Below are 12,529 nucleotides of genomic sequence, written 5' to 3' on the forward strand. Positions count from 1 at the left end.
GCGCTCTGGCTCTGGCCTGGACCAATATCCATCTGGAATGTGTTAGGACAACAGGCACAACCGAATGATGGGATAATCCCTGGGAGACGGAGAAAGAGGGAGAGCGAGAGGAACAGAATAGGGAAAAAGGGAGAATCACAAAGCACATGTTGACATGGACCAGGTCCACTGTGAGAGGTGGATTACAGACGAGGCAGGGGGAAGAAGTGATGAAAAGATCCACGGCAGGAACACTTTGTGTCCAAAGTCCACCATCTACTGGTACAAAAGGAGATGCAGCAATGAAACAAACAGAAACCATGCCAGGATGCAGTGTCACTTAATATCCTACAGATGTCGCTTTTGCCTCATATTTGATCATTTGAATAAACCCCCGACACTGACATCTAGACATGGTACTGTAGCAGGCGGTGGACATTATGACAGAGGAGAGGAGGTGGCTGTGACTAAGGCAGTGATTTATTTAGCGCTCTCTCTCTCTCTCTCATTCTGTTCCTCTCTCTCTCCTTCTCTTTTTATCTCTCCCTCTCTCTCTACCTACCTCTCTCTCCCTCTCCTTCTCACTTTCTCTCTCTCTCCTCTTTTTCTCTCTCCCATTCTCTCTCTTTCTCCCTCCCTCCCTCTACACCCCCAAGCCCCTCACACATATCATCAATAATCTATGGGCCCTTGTTTCCACTGCCACAATTAATCCTCTATCGTTACTATAATTAAAAGGCAGAAATCCCATAAGATGGTTCAGCTTGGCCGGGCATGGTCTGGCACAGGAACTGATGAAGAATCCCTGAGCCACGCACACCCTGTAGCCACACACCCAGACACCCAGTCAGTCAGTCAGGCAGTCCAGACAGACACAGACAGACAGACAGACAGACAGACACGTAAGCAAAGCACAACGTAATGTGAGTACCTTTCACCACCTCCATACAGACACACATGGACCCACACACAGACAAATGTGGCTGGTATCCACGGCAGCCCGAGCCAGGCAGCACAGAGAGAGAGAGGTGGAGCTGTCTGATGCTGCAATTAGGACCACACTGTCTTGGTGAGCGGTGAGCGCACAGGGATGAATATTTCAGACTGGAGATCTCTATGGGCACCTATGATGTGTCCTGGCAGACCTACAAACACACAAACACAGACAGAGCTGCCAGGGCTGCCAGGTTTGTTGTATGCCTCTCAACTAGGCTACATTATCATTAGCGTCAAAACTGATACATGAGCTGAACCACAAACTCTGTATTCATAAACTCGCTCTTTTCTCTTCACTTCTTCAGTCTTTTAATGATTTTTAGGAAGCTCCAGTGCACACACACTCTTATGGGCACACAGAAACACACACACGCGCGCACATACACACAGATGAGCAGTAGCAGCACTCCCCCTGGTGTGTGTTCATTGTGGATGCTGGCTGCACACAGACCTCCTCCTGCCCCTTCATCCTCGGCCCCATCTCCACTTGATTTATCGCTCTCTAATACCACTGCACTAATTAGTCAAGTAATTAATTAATAGGCATTTGCATTTGTGCATATGCAATTAGGAGGCTGGAGAGAGGAGAGTGCAGATGGGGTCTGGGAGTCTGGCGGGGGAGGGTGTGTGTGTGTGTGTGTGTGTGTGTGTGTGTGTGTGTGTGTGTGTGTGTGTGTGTGTGTGTGTGTGAGTGAGTGAGTGAGTGAGTGAGTGAGTGAGTGAGTGAGTGAGTGAGTGAGTGAGTGAGTGAGTGAGTGAGTGAGTGAGTGAGTGAGTGAGTGAGTGAGTGAGTGAGTGAGTGAGTGCATGGAAGTTGCAGTGTAGGAGTTGCATCACAGACAGAAAAGTGAAATACGTGTAATGCACGTACAATGCAGCCAATGAGAGTCACAGTGTTGAAGTACATGTGAGTGTTGCACCTAAAGGACTACAACTAAAGGACTACACCTAAAGGACCACACCTTTATAGAGCAAACACCCATTGAAGTGTCTCTAAATTATAGTATATATTGGGTGGTCGTCAACAGACAATGATAACACCCAGGTGGTTCATAAGCTCGCACCACTGCATTTAACCATGGAAAGGTGACTGGGAATATGGCCGAATACAAACAGTGTAGTTATTCCCTCTGTAAGGCAATCAAACAAGGGAAATGTCAGTACAGAGACAAAGTGGAGTTGCAATTCAACGGCTCAGACACGAGACATATGTGGCAGGGTCTACAGTCAATCACGGACTACAAAAGGAAAACCAACCACGTCGTGGACACTGACGTCTTGCTTCCAGACAAACTAAACCCCAGGTGGGAAAGGTAGGAAACAACATCTCCACTTCGCTGATCCACAACACTGTGGCCCCACAAGGGTGTGTGCTCAGCCCCCTCCTGTACTCCCTGTTCACCCATGGCTGCGTAGCCATGCACGCCTCCAACTCAATCATCAAGTTTGTAGACAACACAACAGTAATAGGCTTGATCACCAACAACGACGAGACAGCCTGCGCTGTCAAGAGGCTGAAGAAATTTGGCTTGTCACCTAAAACCCTCACAAACTTTTACAGATGCACAATTAAGAGCATCCTGTCGGGCTGTATCACTGCCTGATACGGCAACATCACCACCCACAACCACAAGGCTCTCTCCAGAGGGTGGTGTGGTCTGCATAACGCATCACCGGGGACAAACTACCTGCCCTCCAGGACACCTATGCACCCGATGTTACAGGAAGGCCAAAAAGACCATCAAGGACGACAACCATCCGAGCCACTGCCTGTTCACCCCGCTACCATCCAGAAGGCGAGGTCAGTACAGGTGCATCAAAACTGGGACAGAGAGACTGAAAAAAAGCTAATATCTCAAGACCATTTTTATTTAACCTTTATTTAACTAGGCAAGATCAGTTAAGAACAAATTCTTATTTTCAATGACAGCCTAGGAACAGTGGGTTAACTGCCTGTTCAGGGGCAGAATGACAGATTTGTACCTTGACAGCACGGGGGTTTGAACTTGCAACCTTCCGGTTACTAGTCCAACTGTCTAACCACTAGGCTACCCTGCCGCCCCAGGATAGCCTGGACTGTTAAACAGCCATCACTAACACAGAGAGGCTGCTGTCTACATACAGACTTGAAATCATTGGCCACTTTAATAAATCAATCACTAGTCACTTTAATAATGCCACTTTAATAATATTTACATATCTTGCATTACTCATCTCATATGTATATACTGTATTTTATACCATCTATTGCATGTTGCCTATGCCACTCTGTCATTGCTCATCCAAATATTTATATGTATATATTCTTATTCCATTCCTCTACTTCGATTTGTGTGCATTAGGTAGTTGTTGTGGAATTGTTAGATTACATTTTAATATTGCTGCACTGTCGGAACTACAAGCACAAGCATTTCACTACACCCGCAATAACATCTGCTAACCATGTGTATGTGACCAATAAAATTCGATTTGATTTGATCTGACAAAATCCATACACACAAACACATTATTTTGCATAAACTCTTCCCAGTATTCTAATACCAATTTACAGCCACCATGTTTGTTGTCTCCTTTAGCCTGTCATTGGCTAAAACGATGCTGTTGACATTTGCCATTTCTTTTGGCAAGGTGATTTGAAGGACGATTGGGACTTGTTGAAATGCACGGGTAAGGCAAGCGTCCTCCATTCCGGCCTCACTAGTGCTGCTGAGGTAGGGCACCGATTTGGCTGGCAGCAGGGCGTGATGACGTGATGCCTTCCATCCCCCACCTTTGGAGTGGTGCCAGGATGCCATCCTCTCTCTCAGCCCGTCAGGGACTGGATGGGACACATTATCGAACGTGCAGAATCATGACCTCCGTAGCCACAGCTGTTGCCACACTACTGCTGACCCCACAGGTGACCCTCCCCTGGTGGGTGTCTAACTGGGATCTCTGGGGAGTTGGAGGAGAACCTGGTCCAAGGACATGAACCCATGGTGCTATTTTCTTGCTTCAAAATGTCCCTTTTCCCACCTCTCAATGGTGTGTCATTGCTGTGCCAATGGACAGACACACGCATGCCAACTTGGACCTGATGGTCACAGAGCTCGTTTTCCAGATTAAATTCACTAATGCCTGCCTAATGGTGAGATATTGGAGTTGGAACTTGGAATAGAGATAACTCAGAGATACCAATGACACAAGAAGTGGGGAAGAGAAAAGCAGGAATTCGCAGGCTTGCACCTCTCTTATTTATAACGCCATTGATTTGGTTAGTGTGCCAACGCTCCTCCCACTCTGGGCAACCGCACATATGCCAGCTCCAACCAACCCCTGGCCCCCTCCCTCACCGATCCCCGCCCTTATCCTGTCCCTGGTGGGGTCGCACACCTGGGCCCCATCGTTGTTGCTGTGCAGGAGGACTGGAGCTCGCTCGCCCCCAGGCCACCCTCAGCGTCTCACTCTGAAAACACCAGCGCTCAAACAACCTCGTCATCCCTCCTACACTTGCTCACGTCTAATCTCCGATCTCGTCTCACGAGCACCAATAAATAACAAACAATCAATAGGGTCTCAATAGCCTATATTTATCTGTATGTCTGTCTGTCTTTATTGAAGATGAGTGTCATAGATAATTCTGTCCGTAGAGTCTGCGCGCAATGCTATTTGTTTAGATTATTTCCCCCCCTGAATAGATCACTATAATGCCATTCAATTAGGTAAATAAATAGATGAACAATATCGCCTTCTGTTCCTAGGTCTGCAAATGCACCCCAACCCCCTCTCCTTCTCCTTGAGCACCGTTGTTTTATGCATGCTATCGTTTAACTTAACCCTTAGGTTAAATGTACAAAAATAAAAAATAAAGGCAAATACACTAATAATATCCGTTGTCTACAACAAACATTTTTGTTCGCCCACTTTTCTGTTTCCTCTCTTTCACTCGTATTGCCTCCGTCTCAGTTTCTCTCTTTTTCTGGCTGTGTGAGCGCGAGCGCAGTGACAGATGGCGGGGCCCTCTTCCCTCGGGAAGACAATCTCTCCGAATGCGGGCGCATGTCAATCACCGGCTCTCATGTGATGGTTCTTGCCAGTGACGTGCCAACCATATGGCCTGGCATCATAGCTGGTATGTAACCCTGCCTGGTAGCGATGCCACAGTCTCAGAGCGCGCGCGCGGATAGCACACTGAAAGCACCCTGCCGCACCTATAGGAGCGTTTGCTCGCGGTCCCAGAAGATGGTCTGAACTCACGCGCTTTCCACCCCTTCAAGAGCTCCCGCTGAGGTAAGTTGGAGTGTAAACAAATCGACGAGTGACCTTCCCAATATGGAAAGTAATTAATTTAATAAATAGAGATTAATAATGCAAGGTTAATTCGTGACCGTTTTTTTGGTGGATGTTTGTGCCTCTTGTAAACGTCTGTTTTGAATTCACTCAGCTATATGCCATTTTTGAACATTTGGATTATGGTGTAGCTCTGGTTCTTCGTTTGGCACGATGTTATGCTCCATTTGTCCTTCAACTTTTAACAGCGCGGACCTCCATTCTGTGTGTTAATTATAGGCTAGGAGTGCAATATAGTATTCCATGCTTATTTTGTTCAGAAAACAGCCATACACAAAGACAAGCTCTAGTTTACCGTCTATCTCTGCGACAATCGAAAAAATTGCAACAATCTTCCTCCTGAATTTAATTAATTTCTATAGTCAGACAGTATAAGGCATAAATTTGATTAGTGAAAAATACAAAATAAAACCTGTTTCCCATGCATGGACCCATGGACCCATGGACCCATGGAAACAGAGAGGTGAAGAGAAAGAGAGATACATAGGGAGAGAGAGGGGAGGCAGAATTATTCTTCACTGTCAGCTAATTATTTCTGCGTCTCATGGCTTAGAGAGAAGATTTATCGATGATTTTATCTGAATGTTCATCTTGGAGAAAAGGAAAGGGTGGATGGGGCGTTATTGAAAGTGAATGTACAGTAGGCTAATACGGACATTATTTATTTGTGTAGTTTTATCATCCATAATTATTCTATCAACAGCACAACCTTCTACATTCAAAATACATCGATATCTTCCCTAAATCACGCAAGCACAGGCCATGCAAGAGGAGATTATTGTTGCAACTTAAAGAAAATACAAATCTGTTTTCTGAAATGCATGTTTGATATATATTTAACGACTGCTAAAAGGATACAAGCAATTTCCATCTGTAATTGCAAACCTTTCCAACTAAAAGTGGTTTGGAATCGCTCAGTCGTGCATACTGAATTATGTGTGAAATATTTTTCTGGTAAGGTAGTCTACATGGTCTGTTAATTAAACGTTGTTTTTTTTTTTTTTTAAATGAGCAAATCTCCTGAGCCTGAAATTTCCAAACGAGATTTTGCCTCTGGCACACCCTCTAGATAATTAGCACCGTATTCCTCCTGGTTGACTTTGGGTCCACACAACATCACGTAGCCCAACCACAGTTCTCCAGCCTACCAGAGATACAAGAGATTTACAGTGATTTAGGGTGACAATTATGTTACTGGTTTGAGATGGTTTAAACTGTCCATCTATCATATCTTCGCACTGGTTATTTACATTCAAAATAATAATTGATAATTGGTGATAATTGATGCCATTTTCAAAAAGGCCTGGCTCAATCAACTTCGCATTTTTTGGGGATATAATATTTGGATGATATTCTAATTGGCGTTTCGGTAAGATATTTACACATTAAATCGTTATTGAGCGTCATAATAACAATGTACATTATTATGAATATTATTATTATTAGAATTATTTATTGGCAATCAAAATGGATCTTTGTGGATAATATTAACCCATGTTATATTATAGGGCTCTCTGGTAGGATATGTTGAGCGTGATTAGACAACAGCGGCTCTGCAGGTGTGGTAGAAGTCATCTCAATGTCACATTATACAAAACATACGATAGCCTATTAATTCAAATAATTTCCGATATCCACACACAATATTTTGTTATCTTCTGACACGATGATCAACACCGAGGTAGAGACACTGTACATATCCTCTTGCCAGGCTTTTTGTGGAGGTGGGTAGAGCGGTGGAATAGTGCTGGAATGTAGCCAGAAGTATGTGGGCGTCGGGGGGGAGTGAAAGTAGGGGCACGTTGCTTCACAGCGCGCCACACGGGTCTGTAATGTGGCCTCTGCTGTTGAGACCCGCTGCGCGAGGGCAAGGGGAGCACATGGACGACAGCAGGGAATTAAATAGGGGACCGGTTGGGCGATAGACCCGGGTGTTCACTGAAATGTTTCCGATGGCATGCTGTTTTAGTTCCTCCCAACACGTATAATTTCAGTCTTATTAGGCTATTCATGTCCTCTGCCTTTATCATGAAGAGATATTAATCCACATTTTAGTATTATCACATTGTTGTTGAATGCATTTCATTACATTCTTCTTTTTACCTTTAGCCCTTTTCTGATTTGAAATGTCCTCACACAACGTCCTTTATTTCTTTCAGTGCCGCAATGTTGACTAGGCTGTTCAGTGACCCGTCGCTGCTTCCCGACATGCATAAGTATTCGGCCTGGGCAGAGGACAGCGAGAGCGAGGACTCGAAGACCAAGGAGGATGAAGATCACTGCCGCGTGGGCGATGACGACATGGATGTCCCGGACCTGAGAAGCAGCCGGGCACATTCCGAGATCGGCGGTGAAGACGAGGACGACGACGAGGCGGATGAGGACGAAGGAGAGGACGGTGCAGAGGGGGACGGGCCCAAAAAACGGGGCCCTAAGAAGCGTAAAATGACACCTGCCCGTATCGAGCGCTCCAAGTTGCGTCGTCAGAAGGCAAACTCACGGGAGAGGACGCGCATGCACGATCTGAACTCTGCGCTCGACAATCTGCGCAAAGTCGTGCCCTGTTACTCCAAAACGCAAAAGCTCTCCAAAATCGAGACTCTCCGTTTGGCCAAGAACTATATCTGGGCCCTCTCTGAGATCCTGCGCTCCGGGAAGAAGCCTGATATTGTGTCCTACGTGCAGACGCTGTGTAAAGGATTGTCCCAACCCACGACCAACCTGGTTGCGGGTTGTCTGCAGCTCAACTCCCGAAACTTCTTAACGGAGCAGTGTCCGGAGGGGGGACGCTATCCCAGCTCCAACTCCTTCTCCATGCATCCTTACCCCTACCAGTGCTCCCGCCTCTCCAGCCCTCAGTATCAGTCTGGTTCCAACTCGCATCCCTTACGGACACAAGGGTACTGCTCAGCCTACGATTCACTGTACGGTGGCAGTGGATCTCCAGAATACAACAGCCCAGAGTATGAGGGGCCCATCTCCCCTCCCGTGTGCATCAATGGCAACTTTTCTCTGAAGCACCAGGGCACTACGTCCCCCGAGGTAGCCGAGAAAGGCTACCATTACTCTATGCATTACTCCGGCCTGGCCGGCTCTCGCCCCACTGCTGGCCACATATACGGTTCTTCAGGTGTGCGGAGCAGCATCCACTCTGAAAACGTATCGCCTTACCACGACATGCACCTGCACCACGAAAGGGCCCCCGTCCCCGTATACGATGAACTCAATGCGTTTTTCCACAACTGAAACGGCAGTAATATTGCCATGCGTGGGAGTCTTCTTGCAATCAACAATCAATTAGTTGCCCACCTTTGGCAAGGAGCGTGCACGGTCACCCCCCAGCCCCTACCCTAATACTTAGTCTTAAAGGACTATGACACCAGACACTGATCATTGCGGAAACAGCGTTTTATTTATTGTTTTTCTATGTCCTTTTATATAATTGTATTTATTTTGTTTCTATTCTGTGACGATGGGATGCTGTGAAAATGTTGCATTTGAAATGGAATGTGTACAGATTTGACGGTGATTGACGTATGGGTTATTATTGAAATTGCTAGATGAACAGAGTTAAAATGCAACCGCATAGTCACGTTTATAACATTGTAACAACCGATGATGCTGTAACTAATTTGGAAATAATAGCCTAATATGAAAATAGAGGATTCAATTAAGAAGCAAGCAGTGCACTTAAAAGCAAGCATGTCGCAGAGATAGGAAGATATATATTTTTTAAATGTCGGCAATTGGCAACAGCTATGTCAGAACATTAAACACATTTCACATCTATGCAAGAAATAGCCTACGCCAAACGAGTATACAAGGACCAACTATAGGCTATATCTAAAATAGTGTACATTAAATCATTCATTTAAATCTTCTCAACAATATACTTTCATTGCTTCTCAGCCCCTATTCTGACTTACCATAACACACACGGTGGGGAATTGCTTGACGTCTATTTTTGTTATTGAGGGACATGGATTCAAGTCACCATAATGACACAGAGAATACAATTGTCGATCCCTAGAATACCACCAATGGGTAAGGAAAAGCAAACACTACTTGGCAGAGTAGGCCTATAAGGCTAAAGCCAACATTTTAAATGAACGATTCTAAAGAAGCAGATATGGGCTCATGCTACCGGTTCCGGCTGGTCAAGTCCTTCTAATGTAAACGATTCGATGGTGTTTACGTTCATTAGATGAGGCTACCTTTAATGGATTTGCAAGTTTGCACTAGATTTTAGATTGCATTAAAATGCAATCGAAAATGGTTTAATGTAAGCCAATAGCCTTTGCCTTTATACATCTACTGGCCTTTATACATCTACAATCCTGTCAGTGACTGGACGGAAAATGGACAGGCCGACATTAAAATATGCTAAACACAATATTTCATGTCATACCACAGGAACAAATATGGCAAGTCAAGTAACTTTCTAAATCAATCGAGCACATTGACTTGTTGAATAGGACTATTTCTAAAAGTGTAAGGGCCAGGATTTAGCACTCAATTTCGAAATAGTCGAAGTTATATCAGAAGGTCTATATATTGCACTGAAATAACATGATTATTACCATTATTGTTATTATTATTTACAAACAGTTTTATTTAATGCATAATTTTGCCTATAATAACTAATCAATGCAAAAATTTCCACTAAGGGTCCCCAGAGTCGTCAATATGTGGTGCATTTTTAATTGAAAGTGAAAGTTGAAACTTTGTATTTAAACAATGTGTGTGTGGTTAAATAAAATGATAATACATGAACTTGCGCTACATCATTTCATTTTAAACCTATATCCAAGTTCTGTAAACGTTATCTTTTCTCGTTGAATTTGATCCATTACATAGTGTAAAACAAGTATATTCTGGCTAGCAGGTTAAATTATCAGCATAATAATCAACTACGTAAGGACTGTATTATATTCTTCCTATGATTATTCTCATCATTTGAAATGCTCTATGAAAAGATGACGCAGTGTGGCCTGGAAAAGAATGGGTTTACTATTTAACATCCCCATATCGTTCATGCTTTCGGTAAGTGCGTTGACGGATTACAAGAAGTAGCATCACTTGACATGTGACTCTAACAGGTTCGGCCGGCTATATCCAATGGTTTAATATGGCAGACATATCAATAAGTTGCTGTAAATCCCATTCTTCAATTAAGCTCACAAAAAGAGTTGCAGAATGAGTTCGAAACCATTTTCGAAAGACTTCCACTGTGGGAGATGCTAGCATTCCTAATGATTAGGCATGGAGGAAAGAACGGGCATTATAGGATCTAATCAACAGGCCAACACCATCTTTCCAGAACACAACGGACATATTACAAAGACAAATGTGTCAGCAAAGAAGCCCTGCAATGGACTCTAATGAGTTGAACAGCAAGATCTGGACAGATTGGGAAACGGCCCCCGGTTCTGCAGGCGAGCCAAAATCCCTAACAGTTACCAAAGGGCCTGCCTGAAGCTTTCGGGGATACCTAGGATGGTCAAATGATATGGTAACCGTTATAAGCCTAACAAATTCCTTTAAAGGGAGGGACTGCTATGACAACTAACTTCTAGATCAGGGGTGTGCAACTTTGATGTGGTTGGGGTCACAAAACATAGGAACTCATCATGAGGGGCCGCAGTGGCTCGCGGGTCTGCATACCCACATCCATACCCAGATGCAGTCAGAGCCGGTTCAAGTCTTTTGGCGCCCTCCCACCTTGCGAGCAATACATTTTAGCACCCGACTTTACAGCGAAGAGAAAAACTTTACGTTTTACAGTTCATTTCCTGAAATTTTACACATTTTGCCAGGGGGGTAGAGAAAATGTTGCCATTTTAAAGCAAGTTTGCGGGAATTCTACATATTTTCCAAGACAAATCTTTGCAGTTATGCAGTCTGATGATCAATGGTGCCCATCCCGGCTCTAGATCATGCGTTTGTGTGTTTTTCGGGCTTCTTTTGCGTTTGTGCATACAAGCAGCAGCCTGCTCCCTTTGAGCGCATGCCAGAATATTCTTGGCATCAAAGGTAAACTTGACTCAAACGGACACAAGAGTCACAATGCACGGGATAGAGGCAAATGGGCGGTGTATATGTATATGATATTATTTTTGAAAGGCGGAAGAAATACAGGAGACTAAAGCCCTATTCATTGACATTAAATTATCGAAAATTGTGGCCCAAAAAAAGCACGAAACACACGAGATTCCAAACTAGTAAAGGATACAATTTGTAATCAAAACACGGCATTGGAAAGAGGCTGAAATACTTCGGGCAGCCGAGGACCTTAATACAGCCCATGTACTCCATGTTGGAATGTTTTGGGAACAAGCAAAAGAAAGTCATGTATTTGCCACAGCGCATTTATTCAACCCCACCTTTATTTCTCCACACATTTCTCCATCATAACATCCATAACTTTCACACACACACACCGAGAGAGAAAGAGAGAGAGAGAGAGATAGAGAGGGACTTTTGTGAGTGCAATGTTTACTGTTAATTTGATATTGTTTATTTCACTTTTGTTTATTATCTATTTCACTTGCTTTGACAATGTTAACATGTGTTTGCCGTGCCAATAAAGCCCGTTGAATTGAGAGAGAACTCTGCAAAAATATCCTCCATGTACAACGTAAAACATCAAATAATGCATGCAGAGTAGAATTAGTAGAATTAGTAATTATCAAAATCCAGAAAAGAGCCTTTAAATTCTACAACCACGTAAAAGGAAGCGATTCCCAAACCTTCCATAACAAAGCCATCACCTACAGAGAGATGAACCTGGAGAAGAGGCCCCTAAGCAAGCTGGTACTGGGGCTCTGTTCACAAACACAAACAGACCCCACAGAGCCCCAGGACAGCAACACAATTAGACCCAACCAAATCACGAGAAAACAAAAATATAATTATGACACTTTGGAATGAATTAACAAAAAAAACTGAGTAAGCTAGACTGACCCAAACTTAAGAAAAGCTTTGACTATGTAAAGACTATTGAAAAAGGCTGCTGTAGGCATCCCTGGCTCTCAAGAGAAGACAGGCTATGTGCACACTGACCACAAAATAAGGTGTAAACTGAGCTGCACTTCCTAACCTCCTGCCAAATGTATGGCCATATTAGAGACACATATATCGCTCAGATTACACAGACCCACAAAGAATTAGAAAACATGCCCAATTTTGATGAACTCCCATATATACTGGGTGAAATACCACATTG

The 12,529-nt window shown here is 44.0% G+C and overlaps 1 protein-coding gene across 1 annotated transcript; it reads left to right on the forward strand.

Annotated features, from left to right (window-relative positions):
• Positions 1–4,916: 4,916 nt before the first annotated feature.
• On the forward strand, positions 4,917–10,077 carry LOC109892232 (neurogenic differentiation factor 2). Its single transcript, XM_020484672.2, has 2 exons — positions 4,917–5,244; positions 7,464–10,077. Exon 2 carries the CDS (start codon positions 7,471–7,473, stop codon positions 8,548–8,550), a length of 1,080 nt encoding a protein of 359 aa, XP_020340261.1. The 5' UTR covers positions 4,917–5,244; positions 7,464–7,470; the 3' UTR covers positions 8,551–10,077.
• Positions 10,078–12,529: the final 2,452 nt, after the last annotated feature.

Source organism: Oncorhynchus kisutch, linkage group LG6 (genome assembly GCF_002021735.2).
Source record: "Oncorhynchus kisutch isolate 150728-3 linkage group LG6, Okis_V2, whole genome shotgun sequence".
NCBI lineage: Eukaryota > Metazoa > Chordata > Actinopteri > Salmoniformes > Salmonidae > Oncorhynchus > Oncorhynchus kisutch.

Excerpts from the sequence above, each read along its gene's own strand:
- LOC109892232 (XM_020484672.2), top strand. The coding sequence starts at position 7,471 with ATGTTGACTAGGCTGTTCAGTGACCCGTCGCTGCTTCCCGACATGCAT.